This window comes from Brassica rapa, chromosome A03 (genome assembly GCF_000309985.2).
Source record: "Brassica rapa cultivar Chiifu-401-42 chromosome A03, CAAS_Brap_v3.01, whole genome shotgun sequence".
Taxonomy (NCBI): Eukaryota; Viridiplantae; Streptophyta; class Magnoliopsida; order Brassicales; family Brassicaceae; genus Brassica; species Brassica rapa.
In genome coordinates this window covers 31,974,806-31,992,018 of record NC_024797.2, presented here as the reverse complement: position 1 = coordinate 31,992,018, position 17,213 = coordinate 31,974,806, and the positions used below count along the sequence as shown (strand labels likewise).

The window sequence follows — 17,213 nt, the reverse complement described above, 5'->3', positions numbered from 1 at the left end:
AAGAATTTAACATTTCAGACCAGAAAACAAAAGACATTGTAGAGTGAAGATGTACACATCTAGTTATTGAGAGTATTTGATAATTAACTCTTTGGTTAGGTTCACAACTTTTATACTATACAGTATATACTAGACCTTGTATCAAATTCATCAAAATAATTAGATATGCGACTCCCTCCACCAATTTATTTCGATGATATTTAGTAACAAATGACGACTTATGTGTCCCATCCCATGAGTCCATGAGGTCTATGACGCATTTTAAGATTTGTCTTCAACTAGTGTCCGTGATTAATTAAATTTACTACGAGTTTTATCATCCTTGTATCATAAGCTCATAACAACGTGACCAAATATTGTGAAAAAGTATGGTGACTACTAGCTTTATTAACATAAGAAAAAAAACACTGTTAAGGAGATGTATAATCTATCACTATGTTTTTAACTAACCCTTTTGATCAATACTGTTTAATATTCTAGATGTCTTAGAACTTAACCTCTACAAGTCTCACTACGGAATATATTGCTTACTAAGTTGGTAACCCTTAAATGATTAAACGGGAAACATGAAAGATCAAAACACCCAAAAAAGCTCCATTTGCTTAGAGCAAACTCATTAGTAAAATATCTCAAATGGGGTTTTTATCAAAATAATATTAGTATGTTAATATAATTTAGCTATTTCAATAATTTAACATTTTAATAAATGTTAGACTAATTATAGACAAGCATATGAGATTAGAGGTTCTTGGAGAGTTTTCAAAGTTTCTTGTTTGAGATACTCATTTTTCTGTCTCTCATATGTTTTGAATTTTTTTCTTATTTTTATTTGTTAGATGTTCATTGAGTATCTACAATTGTATATGTTTTTATAAATTCAACACGTCAAGCCGTTTTCAAGGTTCTCTTTTTTATGCAGAATCTTTTTCAGTTTCATAAGGAATAAAAATAAACATTACTAATACCTTCTCCTTATATGCGAATCAAAAAAGACCTTGGTCGTTTTCTTTATGACACTTGATAAGAATAAGGGATTTGCAGGTAGTAAACACATATTTTTGGATATCTTTAAGTGATTTTTGTTTAATGTTTGCTTTTTGTTTTTGATATCTATGAAATCACATATTTTTTCATTGAATCTTATTTTTTTTTGTGGCTATCTAATACAAAGTAGAACTTTAAAATCATTTCTACTTCTAAAACTCTCATGTAACCTCGTCACTTGCTTTCTTAAATTTTATTTATCTTGTAATACATTCTCATAGCTGAATTTATTTTAATCTCAGCAAATAGCTTCTTTACTGAGCCCAACACAGTAGATGAGACTGCTAAGTAGATGCGGTTCTGACGGGGGACAATGGATTTCTAAAAATCTTTCTTTAAGTGAGTTTTTGTTGTCAATTGTGTCTGTTTTCAATTAGATAATATGTGTATCAAGTGATTATTGACAAATTGGTGAAACCAAATCAACAAGTTGTCGATTATAGGGTTGTCTGGACTCACTGCCAAAGGTCTTGAAAAAGCTGATAATGTGGCAGATATTTAAGACAACTGAAGGTTTTGTTTTTGTTGGTCACCGTTTGAACAATGATGTAATTTGTAAAAATGTTTCAGTCAGTTTATTTTCACCGGTTTCAAAGGTCTAATGAATCTTTTGATCTTGATCTTAGCATTTAATATCACCGTACATGAGTGATAGACACTTCGCTTTAACTCAAGTATGAATATGTATCATGCAAGCCTTGTTTGAATTATCTCTACAAGGTAAGTATTTGTACATGTTGGGTTTTGCTTTGTATTTGAGAACTAGTGATATATACACTATTCTTTTTCATGCAGTCAATGTTGGAATATGAAAAGGAGAACGCGTCCAACAATTGCCATCAAAAGGCAGAAGCTGCAATGAAGCTTGTGATTAACTTACTCAAAATTTATTTGTTTTGTAAACTTATTTGTTTAAAATTGCAATGTTTGCTTAAAATTTACTCATTTTGTAAACTTATGTGTTTAACTTGCACTAAAATCAATTTGGAATTTATTTCTTTTGATTTCCTCCGATCATTTCCAAAAAAAACATATGACCCAACATACATTGCTAGACCATTGTGCGTTTATATGTAACATTTATTTAATGCATTGTAATTTTAGTTGAAAAGTCTTGTATTTTTTTTAATTTCAGACTTTCGCTTTTCTACTAAGCCCATCACAGTGTTGTCTATGATTTGCGACAGCAACAGCCGGGTGAGAGGCCTGAGCAGAGGCTAGTTCGGATGACTTTGAGGCTTGGAAACTACAGCTTTGAGTACGTGCCGCTGTTTGACGAGTCAGATTGGGCGCTGACGGAGAACTCTAGAGAAACACTACGGGATTAGCCGCATATCACCATCCTGGCAGCACTGATATGCTGTTATATGAACAGTTGAAGGCTTTGTTTCAGGTTGATACCATTATGGTTGGTCACGGTTTGAGCACTGACATATAAGGTAATGGTAATTTTCAAATTCAGTTTCTCTTTATCAGTAGAAAAATTTTGATTAATTTTTCGATCTTGATCTCAGGCTTAAAACTTCATCAAGCAAGGGTTATCGACACATCACTTGTTTTCAAGTATGAAACTGCATCACACAAGCCTTGTCTGAATGATCTCTGCAGGGTAAGTATTTGCACACTATTATTTTGTTTGGTTTTGCTGTTTTACTTGAGAACTAATGATACATGAGAACTAATGATACACTATTCTTCTTCTGCAGTCAATAGGGGTAAATGAACCCAACAACAATTGCCTTGACAACAATTGCCTTGAAAAGGCAAAGTCTGCAAAGTGGTTAAGAACGGGGCAAATACATACATTCCTGATCCTGCAAGCCTTGTTTGAATTATCTCTGCAAGGTAAGTATTTGCATACATTGCATCTTTTACAGAGCGATCCTGAAACCATTCCTCTGTGTTGTAGGTTCTCTCCCAACGGCAGAGCTCTCTGGATGATAGACCACAGAAAGAGCTTCATTTTTGGTGAACAAACTTCAGACCAAACGTCTTTCACCCAGCTAAAAGCTACTGGCTCAGACGAATTTGGATTCGTAGCTGTCTGCATCGTTGCAGAGAAATATCCTGATCGGGTAGTGTACACTCCAGACTGTAATGGTTGCCAAACAAAGGAGTCCTCAACTTTCGAGAGACTTGGTTGTAGCATTTGAATCTCCTTAACAAATGAGGTAAGAAAGTTTCAATCTTATCTTGATTCCATTGCATATCCGACGTGAGTAGGTCTGATACTGTAAGGTCCACTGCTGCTTCTGGTATAGGTCCAAAAGGTTTCACCTGTGTGTTTAGCGATATCCACGAGTCTTTCCAGACTTTAGTAGTCTCACCATTCCCTATAGCCCTTCCTAGGTTTCCTTTTAAGAGGTCCCTCCCATGTAGAACACTCCTCCACCCATGTGAACACACCGCTGGGACTTGAGCCTCGAGAAAAGACTTAGAGTGACAATACTTCCCTAGTAGTACTCGAGCTAGTAGACTGTCGGGTTTTGTAAGTATACGCCAGGCTTGTTTAGCTAATAGAGCTTGGTTGAAGGTCTGGATGTTAAAGATAAACCCTCTCCATTCTAATGTTGCTCTTTAAGTTCTTAAAGATAAACCCTCTCCATTCTATCTTTATCTGTTATTGGTGACAAGATGTATGGCTATATGCTTGCAAGACCCGTGCAACGGTTCGATCATACTGTTAGGGTTAGTGATCAGGAGATTACTTATGAAGATCGATCATTTGATCAAGTGTTAGGTTATTTAAGGACATTACATCTTAGAGGTACTAGTCTTAATGTTTCAATAAATTTGTAGCATGTGATTCAGCAGATTCGGTCTTCTTAGCTATAGCTTTCACCTTTCAGTATTGTTTCTTGCAAAATCCCACTTGTAGAAGAGGTTTATTGTTAAGTACGGTAGAGCTTCCATCATTCCAAAAATGTAGGAGAAGTAGATGATGATGATGATCTTAATAGCTCGTAGGAGCTTATCTGTTTGAGCAGTACTCTGCTAACCCCTAGCCTTATTCCACAAGTAATTTTATTATTGCACATAAGACAATGTGCAATAATCAAATTATTTTCTGCATGATAATAATGCACAATATCAATATGACTCTTAAATAATTTAATAAACTTGTTTGTTGAACACTTTTGTTGAAAAGTATTATGTCTCCATACTAATAAGTCCAACATAAACTTTTGACGAAAAAGTCCAATAACACCATTCGTCCGGAGACAGTACTGTCGAATATATTTTCTTTCAAATGATGATCTTATGGAAAACATGAAAGTCCACTTATTTTATGATAGAGATTAGAGAAGTTAACTTAACGTAAGATTAAAGCCCAGGGTGCGTGTGTGAGAGAGAGGTATGGTTACGGTTAATTTACTTTGATTCTTGTTGGTACATTATATCATTTCTACAGAGTTTAGAGAGCGATCCAAATATGTGTTAATAATCTCACAATTTTAAATTAAAAAAATAAATAAATAAAGTCGTTCTAACATATAACTACAAAATTTAATAATTTGTTTTAAGACATATATAAAGGCCACAAAATTTCATAAAAAAATTAAAAATATATAACATTACTTTGAGTTTAAAATGGCAACAGCGATTCAACATTATCTTTATCTTTGATAGTTTAGTTAAATACGTTACCACGCAAGGTTATGATATCGCGATGTATTATTAGTCAACATTAGAGAAAATGTTATAAACTATGCAGAAAATATCAAAGCACAATGCATAGACTTTTCTTAGATCTTTTGTCGTCAAGTTCTTATTAATTATAGCAATACATTGTCAACAAAATATTCTTTCAAGATCAAATCAAATTAATTATTCAAGATATTTCTGTTAAATCGGACCCATTTAGTTAGTCGCAAGATGTGTCAGGATTGTATAGTTTGTGGTGGTGTGGACTGTGGATATAGAAATTTCATTTAACTATTGTTGGACCATAGTAAGCTACTATTCTAAAGTATCTTTTAATTGGTTGTATAAAATCCTATTTATAAGTATGCATTATTGATTACAAATGTTTTATGTTCATCAACACTTGCGCTTAGTACTACTATCGTATGTAGTAGTGTATGTAATCTGATGTACGTGTAAGCTTCCCAAATCAGATTTTTTGGGTTTTATCTTATTTTATTTCTTTTGGGAAAAAATTTATGAAAAACTACAAGAAAAGATGGAAGAAATAACTTCAATCATATTATGTAAACATGATATTAATTTTTCAAAATTTTACGCAAAACATATTTGGCTTTTCGTAGGACTCAAAGTCTAAAATCCAAATAGCCACTTCTTTTTCCCATTAAATAATCAAAAATTCAAACTTCTGAAAACTAATGAAAATAGACCCATGACGTTTTACACAGTACTCTCCACAGTTGACCTTGAATCTGTGAATCCAGCCCCAAAATGAGTTTGGTTACACATTGACATCAAGACATTCACGAGGATAAAAACAAAAAGCAGCTATTAAAAAATAGTTCTTATCCAATTATAGCAGACTCGTGTTCTACCCATATCTTTTCATTAAATTTACAAAATATCTTAGGTAGCCAAACTTCTACGTTTTAACTACGACCAATAAGCCAGCTTGGTTATAGATATGTTCTTATCCAAAATCAAAAGTTAACTAGTATTAAGGCAACTGATCAACGTTTGGATACATCAGACTTCCAAATTTAGAGTCACGTCCAGCTGTTATTACACATGTACTTAATTAGGGTCTGTAATTAGAATCATTGATCGGGTCTTCGAGTACCAGTACTCTTGTCACAAACAAACTTCTACAAATAGATAAAAATATAAGAAGATATGGATGACTCTTGTCCATTGGATTCAAAAATAACTAAATCCTCTCTTTTCAAACTTGTGGCTTTCACGAGTACAGTCTTGTCTGTGTTGTCATCTATTATTTTCTATATATAATCAACGAATCTTCTTTGGTGGTGAGAGAAAACTTAAGAAGCAAACACATATCTAACTTTCAGACAAAAGCTTACAACTGGGAGAGACATTAGTTAACGTTTGTATACTCTATAGTTTTCTAATTACGTGCTGGTGAATTAATCATGGACGATCAAATCTCCAACGAGAATGCGGCCGAGAAGCCGACCGAGGAGCACACCGGAGTTAATAGATACGCGCTTCAATGTGCTATTGTCGCCTCCATCGTCTCCATCATCTTTGGTTACGGTACGTATATATAATAATAATTAAGATATCTCCAAAAGTTATAGGGATTTTAATATGTACAGCTGTTAATTTTTCAAAAAACATTTGTTTAAAAAAAAACAAATATGTCATGGTGTTATATATACTTATTATTATTATTCTTTTGAAAGTTGTAACAATAAGAACTCATGATAAGATACGTTGTGTGTAGATACTGGCGTTATGAGTGGAGCGATGGTGTTTATAGAAGAAGAGTTAAAGACAAACGAAGTTCAAATCGAAGTTCTCACCGGAATTCTCAACCTCTGTGCCCTCGTCGGATCATTGCTCGCCGGGAGAACGTCGGACATAATCGGACGACGTTACACAATCGTCTTGGCCTCAATACTCTTCATGTTGGGCTCAATACTAATGGGTTGGGGCCCAAGTTACCCTGTTCTCCTCACCGGTAGATGCATCGCCGGGCTCGGAGTCGGTTTCGCCCTAATGGTCGCACCGGTTTACTCGGCAGAGATAGCAACGGCTTCACATAGAGGACTCTTAGCTTCTCTACCTCATCTTTGTATCAGTATAGGGATTTTAATCGGTTACTTAGTGAATTACTTCTTCTCCAAGCTACCTATGCATATCGGTTGGAGACTGATGCTCGGCATAGCTGCGATCCCGTCGCTAGTTCTAGCCTTCGGGATCTTGAAAATGCCTGAATCTCCACGGTGGCTGATTCTGCAAGGACGTCTCGGAGAGGGCAAAAGGATACTGGACTTGGTGTCGAACTCGCCTGAAGAGGCGGAGCTTAGGTTTCAAGACATCAAAACCGCCGCGGGAATAGACCCGAAGTGCAAAGATGAGGTGGTGAAGATGGAGAACAAGAAGACTCACGGAGAAGGGGTTTGGAAAGAGCTTATCCTAAGACCAACACCTGCGGTGAGACGAGTTCTTTTGACTGCGTTAGGGATTCATTTCTTCCAACACGCAACTGGTATCGAAGCCGTGTTGCTATACGGTCCGAAGATCTTCAAAAGAGCAGGGATCACAACTAAAGACAAGCTTTTCTTGGTTACAATCGGTGTCGGGATCATGAAAACGACGTTTATTTTCACAGCGACTTTCTTGCTCGACAAGGTAGGTCGGAGGAAGCTTTTGTTGACCAGCGTTGGAGGAATGATTGGTGCGTTGACAATGCTAGGGTTTGGGCTTACGATGGCCCAAAATTCTGGCGGGAAACTGGTTTGGGCTTTGGTGCTGAGTATAGTTTCGGCTTATAGCTTCGTAGCGTTTTTCTCTATTGGGCTCGGCCCAATAACTTGGGTGTACAGCTCTGAGGTCTTTCCGTTGAAGCTTAGAGCTCAAGGAGCGAGTCTCGGCGTTGCGGTGAACAGAGTCATGAACGCCACCGTGTCGATGTCGTTTTTGTCGTTATCCAAGGCGATTACGACCGGCGGAGCTTTCTTTATGTTCGCCGGAATCGCGGCGGTGGCGTGGAACTTCTTCTTCTTCCTGATGCCGGAGACTAAAGGAAAGTCGCTTGAAGAGATCGAAGCGCTTTTCCAAAGAGACGGTGATCATAAAGTACGCGGTGAAAACGACACAGCTTAGTGTTTTTTTTTTTATTTTTACGACTGCGTTTTAGCGTGTTTTCTTTATACGACACCGTTTGGATGTTTAATTTTATGTGGCTTTTATCAAATTATATATAAACCAACGGTCATGATCGAGTTACAGTTTTAGTACTTGTTAAAAATTAGAAATCAACGGCTCGTACCAGTGAAAGAGAGTGAGCTTCTAAATCGAACCGACACTTTTCGCGATGAAGGAGGACGACGCCTTGCCGACGACGGCGACGGCGAATTCGAAGAAGGAACACTCCGAATCCGTGTTGTTCGGAAGAGGACGTTACAAGTTCTACGCGTTTGCTGCTCTCTTGCTTCTAGCATTTTGGTCGATGTTCACCGGTACAGTAACGCTCCGGTTATCCACCGGGAATCTAAACCGGTTATCTGAAGATCTCCGGGTTCGAAACTACGATCACCTCGACGCTCTGGTGACTCTTTCTTTCTTGATTTCTTCGTCTTTGTTGTGTAATCGATTTTGGAGCTGATTTAGGATTTGTTGTTTTGTAGGAAATGGAGGAGAGGGAGAGAGTGGTGAAGCGTATGTGGGATGTGTATACCAACAGTCGTCGGATCAAGTTGCCTCAGTTTTGGCAAGAGGCGTTCGTTGCTGCTTATGATGAGCTTACTAGTGATGTTCCTGGGGTTAGAGATGCTGCTATTGATGAAATCGCTAAGATGTCGGTTCAGTCTGTCAAACTTGATTCAAAACCTTCCCGATCTATGGTGAGGATTCTTGATTCTATACGCTTCATTGATGTGTTTTGGATTAGTGATCATACATTTTTAACGATTAGGCTTAGTGAGTCTGGAGTGGAGATAAGGTATGAAGATGGATCGAATGTTAGGTTAAGGATATTACATTTTAGAGGTACTGGTAGCTTTGTGATTCAGTAGAGATTCTGTCTTCTTAAGAAAAATGTTCACTTATGATATCTCTGATAGCTATGGCTTCCGGTTTTGTTTCTTGCATTTGTTCCAAAATCCCACTTGTAGTAGAAGTTGGTTGGTCAAATATGGTAGAGCTTTCATCATTCCAAAGTTAACTTCTTGATAAACTTAAGAATTCATCTTTAGATGTCTTATTTTCGACTTTGTTGAGTTGTATATATATTGACTATGATGATCTCTTCTAATTAATTACATTTGGGTTTTGTTATCATCAGAGCGCAAGGGGTCTGGGAAGAAGCTTCAAGAAGATTCTACACAAGCCAAGCAGCAAGTAGCTGATGATAATGATAAACCCAAGTTCATTTCTACTTGCTGAAGCCAAAAAGATGATCCTTTTAAATTCCATCGATTGGTAGTTACATACAAATACCTTATTATGAGGGATCCTTGTGATATACTTTCATCTGTAATACAAACACAAATCGAACTCTAAAGTCTACATTAATTAAAGTAAATCTTGAAGAAAATATTATTTTTACGCTCTTTGTATATATTCAACACTCTCTCAAGTCATAACGAAACACAAAAGAGTGAAAGAGAAAAATAAATAAATGAAGTGTCCGTACTGTTCATCGGCGCAAGGACGGTGCGCCACCACGACCTCCGGCATATCGATAACCGAATGCACCTCATGCGGCCGCGTAGTCGAAGAACGCCAAACGCAAAACCACCACCTCTTCCATCTCCGCGCGCAAGACACTCCTCTCCCCCTCGTCACTCCCGATCTCCAACCCCCCGCGGCGCAACCGTCTCCACCCGACGAGGAAGATCCGTTCGAGCCCACCGGATTCATCACGGCCTTCTCCACCTGGTCACTCGAGCCGAGCCCCATCTTCGCTCGCTCCTCCCTCTCCTTCTCCGGCCACCTCGCGGAACTCGAACGAACCCTGGAGCTCGCCTCCTCCGGATCGAATTCGTCGTCGACGGTGGTGGTGGATAACCTTAGGGCTTATATGCAGATCATCGACGTGGCGTCGATTTTGGGATTGGATTGCGATATCTCTGAGCATGCTTTCCAGTTGTTTAGGGATTGCTGCTCGGCTACTTGCTTGAGGAACAGAAGCGTTGAGGCGTTGGCTACTGCTTGTCTTGTTCAAGCTATTAGAGAAGCTCAGGAGCCTCGAACTCTTCAGGTTGCTAGAGATCCTATTTCACTCTCAAAACTTATTCACCTACTGTGCCTCAGTTTCTTGATATAGCTGTGCCTGATCCTGTCTTGAACTGTTTTGCTTATATATTTTTTTTTTTTTCTCAGGATGTGTTAGCACTAGCAGCATTTGTTTCTGTCTGATGCCTTTTCTTTGATTGGAACAATAGGAAATCTCCATTGCCGCCAATGTACAGCAGAAGGAAATTGGAAAGTACATCAAGATTTTAGGAGAAGCTCTACAACTAAGTCAACCCATCAACAGCAACTCTATATCAGTTCATATGCCAAGATTCTGCACCCTCCTTCAGCTTAACAAGTCTGCTCAGGTGTGCCTACTAAACTTATACTTCTTTCTTAAATGCCTAAAATGCAACCTGAATAGTATGTATCAGAACCTAAATCTCTTCCTTCCTCCATTGAGTCTTAAAAGTGTCACAAATGTTACCAACACCGTTGCTGATTTGTTTGTTTTCAATCTTCTTAGGAACTGGCAACTCATATCGGAGAAGTGGTGATCAACAAGTGCTTCTGCACCCGGAGAAACCCCATCAGCATATCTGCAGCTGCTATCTATCTAGCATGTCAGCTTGAAGACAAACGAAAGACACAAGCAGAGATTTGCAAAATAACCGGATTAACGGAAGTAACCCTGCGAAAAGTCTATAAGGAGCTTCTTGAGAACTGGGACGACCTTCTCCCATCTAACTACACACCAGCCGTCCCACCAGAGAAAGCATTCCCCACAACCACAATCTCTACGGCCCGGTCAACAACTCCTAGAGCCGTGGATCCACCTGAACCGAGTTTAGCGGATAGAGACAAGCCATCGGTTAAACCCATTGAAACTTCTGATCATGCCCACCAACAACAAGAACAACCCAAAGGCAAAGAAGAGAAGCATCCTAAATTCAGACAGCCTTGGCTGTTTGGAACTGCCAGTGTGATGAACCCAGGGGAGATGATAAGCGAGCCGGTGAAATCACCTAATGCTCCGGACTTTGATAAGCAGCAGCTCAGTGATAAGGACACACTGCCTACATATCTCAGACAACATAACCAGTTCACTTCGAGTTCATCTCCATCTTCAGGTATCAGCACAATCAACTGGTCGTTCAGACCTTCTGGTGGCAACGGGTCCTCAAGCAACTTGCCTGTTGTTCATCCGCCGAAGCTGCCTCCCGGTTATGCTGAGATCAGAGGTAGTGGATCTCAATCAGGAAACAAGAATGCTAATCATCCTCATGGAGATTAGTCATCAGTGTGATGGTGACACTCTTCACTTGAATTTGAAGTCATTACGTAAACCAATGCACGTACTCTTGTCTTTGCTCGTATGCTTCTTGGCTCTATGGTCTTGGACTCTTGTAAAAAAACATTCAGTGACTTTTGTGTTTGATGGATTGGGTCGATTTAGTGGTGGGCTTTGTAATAGCCCAATCACCTTCGTAGCCTCTTATATGTTTTTGACTTTTTATTAGGCAAATATGGAAAATTAAAATAAAATAAAAATACAAAAATATGGAAGAGTCGTGAAGGAAATTGCAAGGAATATTCCGTTTTTCAAATAAAGAAAACGTGTAGCAAGGAATTGGTAAAACGCCAACAACCCATATTTGCTGTCCACTTTCCTTTAAAATTATTTTTTCTTTCGTGTAAAACATCCACCGTTGATCTTAAATGTAACTATATGATCTTGTCCGTTGATTAGCTCCAACTCTGTGTATAAAGATAACGCATTGATCTCTCTGGTTACCATACCCGCTTTTTCCTTATTATTATTCTTTTCAACTTATTTTTTTTTGTGTTCATCGTTATCTCTAGATCTTTCTGCTATGTCAACGTATCGGAGTCTTTCCGATTCAGATCGTCGGAGTTTCAGCTCTCGATCTACCGATCGATCACGTATCGGCACGGATCTAGCTGCTCTGATTTGATTCATGGCGTACGGCGGATCTTAGCGGCTGAGATCTCCGAGGATCGGTTGAATAGCTGGTAATTATGATTATTCTGATAACCGATTCTCAATTCGATTTGATTCCTTTCCATAGTATTGATTTTTCAATTTCGAATTCCCAGATCTGATGTTGGATCGTGATTCATGATCTCGGCTTTGAGGCTCGTCGTCAGATCTGTGATTTGCGTTGCGGATTGATGAGATGATGATGATTGACTCCGTCAACTCTCTCGATTCTGGAGAGGAGCGATTGAAGAAGAGTCGAAGAGCTAAAGGAGGGAGGAATATATGTGAAATGAGTATGAAGGATGTATGAGATGTTTGTTAAGGACGAAAAAGCCCCGATGAGTTGGCTTGAGTTCTGATTAAGCATCTTTGTCATCCGACCTTTGCCATGACAGGTGCGCTTGCATGGCAGGTCACCAAAAAAAATCTCTAATAAAAAAAATAGTTTCGTGTTGTTGTGAGGGGAGTTCGCACGGGGATATTTTTTAAGCCCGGGTTCTCCCCTCACCTTGTGTCTCTTGCATCTCGCTCTCACACTCACTCTGATTCGTTTTGATCTTAAATTCCACCAAAATATCTCGATACAGACATATTTTGAATGGATCCAGATCGCAGATCTGGAGTCAAACGCGGCCTAATCCAACATACTCCATGGAGACCAAAAGGTACTTTTAAATTTTAGTTTCACTTCTCCCTTCAGCCATTTAACCGTACAACATAACTTATCTAACCTCAAAACGGCTTTGATATTTGCTCATGGATTTCATTTCAAAATTGAATTATGAAGACTATTATCTCGGTATGTTAATTTGAATTGGTTATCACTTTTATTATCCTCTATAATATAACAGCACTGAATTCATAAGGTGTATATACCTCGATTAAAATTTGTTTGTAACAACTATTTTGTAACAACGATCATCAGATGCATCACTTTTTTTCCTATACTGTAAGCATATTGTACTGTATCTTGTATATTTTCTAGTGTTGCAAATGGCCTTGAAGACCTTGAAAGGTTTCCAGCTATGCATAAATCTGCCCTCAAGGGAATCTTGTTGAAACCAAGAGGTATGTAGAACAAGTTGTGTTTTGTACAAACTTGAGTTCACAACTCTTGTTTCTAATTCTTAATGGAGTATTTCATTCTTTATTTGAGATAAATGTTGAACTGTAGTAACAATGTTTTGCACTATATATACTATGAAGTGATTTGTTCTTTTAAATTAGTAATTTCAGTTTCTAGTGATGCATTGGTGTTGAGTTTCACTTGAAGTATTGGATTTATTGTTGTTATACAGCAATTCTTGGATAAATGAATGGTGAATGTTTAAGCAAGCTTCAATTCTTGATATTTGTATCTGATGGGTTAGTGGACTTTGTTTCTATTGTGGATAGGTTCTTTAGGAATTTGGATAAAGATCGGAACAGACATCTTAATCTTGATCCATAGAAGTCTATTCGTTATTATCAATGGGCAAGGTTTGCATTAGTAGATCTGTAAGCTCAAAATGGTAGAGCTCTCGTTACGAGAGGTTGGTGGTTCGAATCCACCCAGATCTGTCTACTTCCTCGGATGTCTTTTTTCATGCTTCTTACATTATCTTTAATTTCGAATTCAATTTGGTTATGATATATCAGAGTTACTGTACATATTATTAGGGTATGGGGAAAACTAAATGGCTGCAATGAAGGAAATCTTTTTTTTGGCAATTGGCGTGAGGGAAAGAGGAATTTGTCAGTGGTGAAGCAGTGATGAATGATGATCTGTGTGACTTGAAATTACAAGCAACTAAGCAATGACTTTTAACCACAAACGGTTACACAAAAGGAAGTTAATATGGCCATCTCTATGATCATCTGGACTTTGTTTTTGGACTTTGAAATGATAAAATAAAAAAGAACAATGGTTGGGCCCTAAAGTTCACATATCATATACTTAGGGATGAAGTAGCAGGTGGATAATAGAAATTGACTTAACTTCCATAGTTTATAGCCTGTGAGCTGAGCTCCATGAAGATCACTGCATAGTATACTTTTGCTGAGAGTCTGATGATGATCAGTATGACTTTCTTGCCAGATCATGTTGTGCGTTTGGTAAATGGTGGTGTCGTTGTGACTAGTGAGAGGGCCAATGAGTTACGTACGTTAATCGCAGTGTGGGCTAGTAAAATTGATATGGAATGCTAAAGTTTTGATGTGGTTATTACCTATTAAAAAGTTTTGATGTGGTTTTTACCAATAAAAAAGTTTTGGTGTGGTAACATAAACGATTAACAATGTAACTGCCGACTACTCTTGACTTAGGGCCTGACTGGTTTAAACGTAGCGATTGCGGTTGCGGTTGCAGGAGTTCGCGGATGCGAGTGATTGCGGTTTCTAATGGTTTTAACTTTTAAGAGATTTGTACGACTGGTTCTACGGTTAGAAATTGGTGCGTTTGCGGAATACTTACGACTGGTTAACTACTAAATACAGCAACGGTTAAATAATAAATTAACAATATTTATATTTTATATAATTATAAAAATATCAAAAATCATAATATAATAATTATGAAAATTATATTTAGAAAGTTATAGTTTTGAAACTTTTAAAATTATAAAAAATATTTTCACTGTAAAATTTTATAATATTAATTAAAATATAATAGATATATTTTAGTATTTTATAATTTCAATTTAAAATTTTTATTGAATATTTTTATTTTTGTATTTATATGGCTTTTGAAAAAAAATAAAAAAAATTATCCTCCCGCAACCGCAAACGCTAGCTGAAACCAGCTTTTGATTTTAAGAGGTTCGGAACGGTTTGAAGCGATTTGTAGCGGTTTGTATGATTGTTTCGAAACACTGTCAACCGCTACCAACCGCAAAAGTTGCGTTTGCGGATGGTAGCGGGGAAACCAGTCAGACCCTTAATCGATGAGTTGTTTTTTGGATTATAAGAAGTCGACGGATATTAGCAAACAATATTACTATTATCTACATTCTAGTTGAGAGGACCCGGTCGTAAATAATATTCATTTTCATAAAATATATAAAAACTATAAATTAAGAAGCGTTTAAGGGTCGGATTGACGTGACATGGTGCTATTTTGTGCCATTTAATAACTGGTCTAATGTCAATGCTGTTGATTTAATCAAAGCTCAAAACCATATAATATTGCTAACTATAATATTTTAATTTTAACTGCCACACAATTAGTTAATGTCTTTTTCCACGTTCTAGCTTTTTATTAGTCCTCCTGAAGTGAGAATGATTAGGCTCGCGTCAGGACCAAACCCCATTGATCCTTCTCTATCTCTCGTTCACTAATACAAAGAGATCCGTATCATCAGGTTAGATCGTCTTTGAATTTTGAATTTGATTTTCATTATGTTCATGTTTCTCCATCGTACGTGTTATTGAATTGAACAAGGCAGGGCTCCTACTACTTTCAAGTTTCTCTCGGCGAACAAAGTTTACGTGAACTTCAATCATTTCATTGATCTTGTTTTTCATATAATGCAATTTTCTTATCGTTGCTAATTACTGAATTTTTGTTCACAACCTCTTTGATCTTTTCTTATGAATCTAATTTTTGCTCGTATTGGATTAAAACTCTGTTTTTGTGAAACCGTTTCTAGGCTTTGAAGCTGTCCTCCTTGGAGATTAAAGATTTTTAACCAAACATGAGTGCTCACCAACTTGAGGATGATTCTCAGCAAGATAACAAGGTGCAACTAGCTTTTTAGTATTAACATAATTTACTTAAGCATTAGTAATAATAATTGGGGCCCATAATAATTATTAAAACCTCTACAAACATTCAGGTTAGCAAATTGAAATCTGCGTTAGGACCACTCTCAGGACATAGTTTAGTTTTCTGCTCTGATGCTTCCTTGAGGAGATACTTGGATGCTCGTAGCTGGAATGTCGAAAACGCCAAGCAAATGATTGAGGATACACTTAAATGGAGATCAACATACAAGCCTCATGAGATCCCTTGGGTAACTTCAACATCTAAATATCAAAGATACGTTCATGTTTGTTTATTTTCTTCTCTGGTTATCTCCAGCATGAAGTAGCACATGAAGGTGAGACTGGAAAAGTTTCAAGAGCTGGTTTTCATGATCGTCAAGGTAGGACTGTTCTTATAATGAGACCAGGGTTACAGGTAATTTAATCGGTTTTGTTATTTGTTTGTTTTTAATCTCTTTCGAGAACTCATATGTAGTAGATATGTCTCTGATATAATTTTATAAACAGAACACAACATCAGCAGAAGGTAATATCAGGCACTTGGTGTATCTTCTTGAAAACGCCATCATTAATCTTCCCAAAGGACAAGAACAAATGTCTTGGCTCATAGATTTTACTGGTTGGTCCATGGCTAATAATGCTCCCATGAAAACTACAAGAGACATTATCTACATTTTACAGAATCATTACCCTGAGAGACTCGGTATGTCCTTTCTCTACAATCCTCCAAGACTCTTCCAAGCAGGCTACAAGGTACAAAAAGTCATCATTACATAATAATATTGTCTTTTTAATAAAGTTTCAAAAATACCTTTAATGAGTCATTCATTTACTAGGCTGTTAAGTACTTCTTGGACCCAAGAACAGCTCAAAAGGTGAACTTCGTGTACCCAAATGACAAAGCAAGTGATGAACTGATGAGATCACACTTTGATATGGAGAATCTCCCCAAGGAGTTTGGTGGAGAAGCAACGCTAGAGTATGACCATGAGGAATTCTCAAGACAAATGTTTGAAGACGATCTCAAAACCGCAAAGTTCTGGGGGTTAGAAGAGAAACAGTATCCGATACCAAACGGTTTCTCTCCAGCTGATGTTGTTCCTGAACCGGCCACTTCTCTTGCATCAGTAGCTAACTGAGAGTTTAATCTTACATATAAACACATAAACAACAAGAGAAGATTAATAAACACTTTATTCTCATTGATGAAGAACCGATAAAAAAACGTGCAGATTACTAAGAAAATTAGTGAGCCAAAGACTTTTTCAATGTTCTAGCTAGCTGACAGACACGTTCCTTGTTATTGAAGTTAATGTATGTTTTAGAATGTTGTTACCATGTCTAATTGTTTGGTGTTTATTGCTTGAAAATATGAGAACCATCCTTTTGGTTCTAAATTTTCTTAAATTATTTAGTTATGAAATGTTTGCGCAATTTATATCTGTCTGTTACAACCTAAGCAAGTTTATTTAGCTTAAGATGACATAATGAAATGTTAAGAGTAAATATGTGTTACAAAATAAGTATCTATGATTTTATTGTAATTTATATCATTAATTTATCTTTTTTATCTTTACAT

At 37.3% G+C, this 17,213-nt stretch overlaps 4 protein-coding genes across 8 annotated transcripts; all 4 read left to right on the top strand.

Annotated features, from left to right (window-relative positions):
* The first annotated feature begins 226 nt into the window (after positions 1 to 226).
* On the top strand, positions 227 to 7,941 carry LOC103862483 (probable polyol transporter 6). The gene is made up of 2 exons (XM_009140191.3): positions 227 to 6,243; positions 6,434 to 7,941. The coding sequence occupies exons 1-2, from the start codon at positions 6,120 to 6,122 to the stop codon at positions 7,816 to 7,818; spliced, it is 1,509 nt and encodes a 502-aa protein (XP_009138439.1). The 5' UTR covers positions 227 to 6,119; the 3' UTR covers positions 7,819 to 7,941.
* LOC103862481 lies at positions 7,799 to 9,266 on the top strand. Its single transcript, XM_009140189.3, has 3 exons — positions 7,799 to 8,263; positions 8,343 to 8,558; positions 8,999 to 9,266. Exons 1-3 carry the CDS (start codon positions 8,030 to 8,032, stop codon positions 9,056 to 9,058), a joined length of 510 nt encoding a protein of 169 aa, XP_009138437.1. The 5' UTR covers positions 7,799 to 8,029; the 3' UTR covers positions 9,059 to 9,266.
* Positions 9,267 to 9,279: 13 nt separating this feature from the next.
* On the top strand, positions 9,280 to 13,119 carry LOC103862482 (plant-specific TFIIB-related protein 1). 4 transcript variants are annotated; one of them, XM_033288601.1, is made up of 6 exons: positions 9,280 to 9,916; positions 10,101 to 10,259; positions 10,418 to 11,925; positions 12,010 to 12,288; positions 12,481 to 12,558; positions 12,879 to 13,119. In XM_033288601.1, exons 1-3 carry the CDS (start codon positions 9,335 to 9,337, stop codon positions 11,183 to 11,185), a joined length of 1,509 nt encoding a protein of 502 aa, XP_033144492.1. In that variant the 5' UTR covers positions 9,280 to 9,334; the 3' UTR covers positions 11,186 to 11,925; positions 12,010 to 12,288; positions 12,481 to 12,558; positions 12,879 to 13,119. The 4 variants fall into 4 exon arrangements, with proteins under 4 accessions (XP_033144492.1, XP_033144490.1, XP_033144491.1 ...); XM_033288599.1 differs by having other exon boundaries at positions 12,481 to 13,119; XM_033288600.1 differs by having other exon boundaries at positions 12,010 to 12,558.
* A 1,570-nt stretch (positions 13,120 to 14,689) lies between these two features.
* LOC103862480 (CRAL-TRIO domain-containing protein C23B6.04c-like) lies at positions 14,690 to 17,072 on the top strand. Of its 2 annotated transcripts, none has more exons than XM_009140188.3 (6): positions 14,690 to 15,231; positions 15,520 to 15,609; positions 15,706 to 15,882; positions 15,951 to 16,049; positions 16,142 to 16,387; positions 16,471 to 17,072. In XM_009140188.3, the coding sequence occupies exons 2-6, from the start codon at positions 15,565 to 15,567 to the stop codon at positions 16,771 to 16,773; spliced, it is 870 nt and encodes a 289-aa protein (XP_009138436.1). In that variant the 5' UTR covers positions 14,690 to 15,231; positions 15,520 to 15,564; the 3' UTR covers positions 16,774 to 17,072. The 2 variants fall into 2 exon arrangements, with proteins under 2 accessions (XP_009138436.1, XP_009138435.1); XM_009140187.3 differs by having other exon boundaries at positions 14,690 to 15,358.
* Positions 17,073 to 17,213: the final 141 nt, after the last annotated feature.

Bases quoted from the DNA above. Each gene is read 5' to 3' on its own strand.
- LOC103862481 (XM_009140189.3), top strand. From the start codon at position 8,030: ATGAAGGAGGACGACGCCTTGCCGACGACGGCGACGGCGAATTCGAAG. The intron at 8,264-8,342 runs GTGACTCTTTCT...GTTGTTTTGTAG, and splicing joins ACGATCACCTCGACGCTCTG to GAAATGGAGGAGAGGGAGAG. The intron at 8,559-8,998 runs GTGAGGATTCTT...TGTTATCATCAG, and splicing joins CAAAACCTTCCCGATCTATG to AGCGCAAGGGGTCTGGGAAG.
- LOC103862482 (XM_033288601.1), top strand. From the start codon at position 9,335: ATGAAGTGTCCGTACTGTTCATCGGCGCAAGGACGGTGCGCCACCACG. The intron at 9,917-10,100 runs GTTGCTAGAGAT...TTGGAACAATAG, and splicing joins AGGAGCCTCGAACTCTTCAG to GAAATCTCCATTGCCGCCAA. The intron at 10,260-10,417 runs GTGTGCCTACTA...CAATCTTCTTAG, and splicing joins AGCTTAACAAGTCTGCTCAG to GAACTGGCAACTCATATCGG.
- LOC103862480 (XM_009140188.3), top strand. From the start codon at position 15,565: ATGAGTGCTCACCAACTTGAGGATGATTCTCAGCAAGATAACAAG. The intron at 15,883-15,950 runs GTAACTTCAACA...GGTTATCTCCAG, and splicing joins AGCCTCATGAGATCCCTTGG to CATGAAGTAGCACATGAAGG. The intron at 16,388-16,470 runs GTACAAAAAGTC...TTCATTTACTAG, and splicing joins TCTTCCAAGCAGGCTACAAG to GCTGTTAAGTACTTCTTGGA.
- LOC103862483 (XM_009140191.3), top strand. From the start codon at position 6,120: ATGGACGATCAAATCTCCAACGAGAATGCGGCCGAGAAGCCGACCGAG. The intron at 6,244-6,433 runs GTACGTATATAT...CGTTGTGTGTAG, and splicing joins CTCCATCATCTTTGGTTACG to ATACTGGCGTTATGAGTGGA.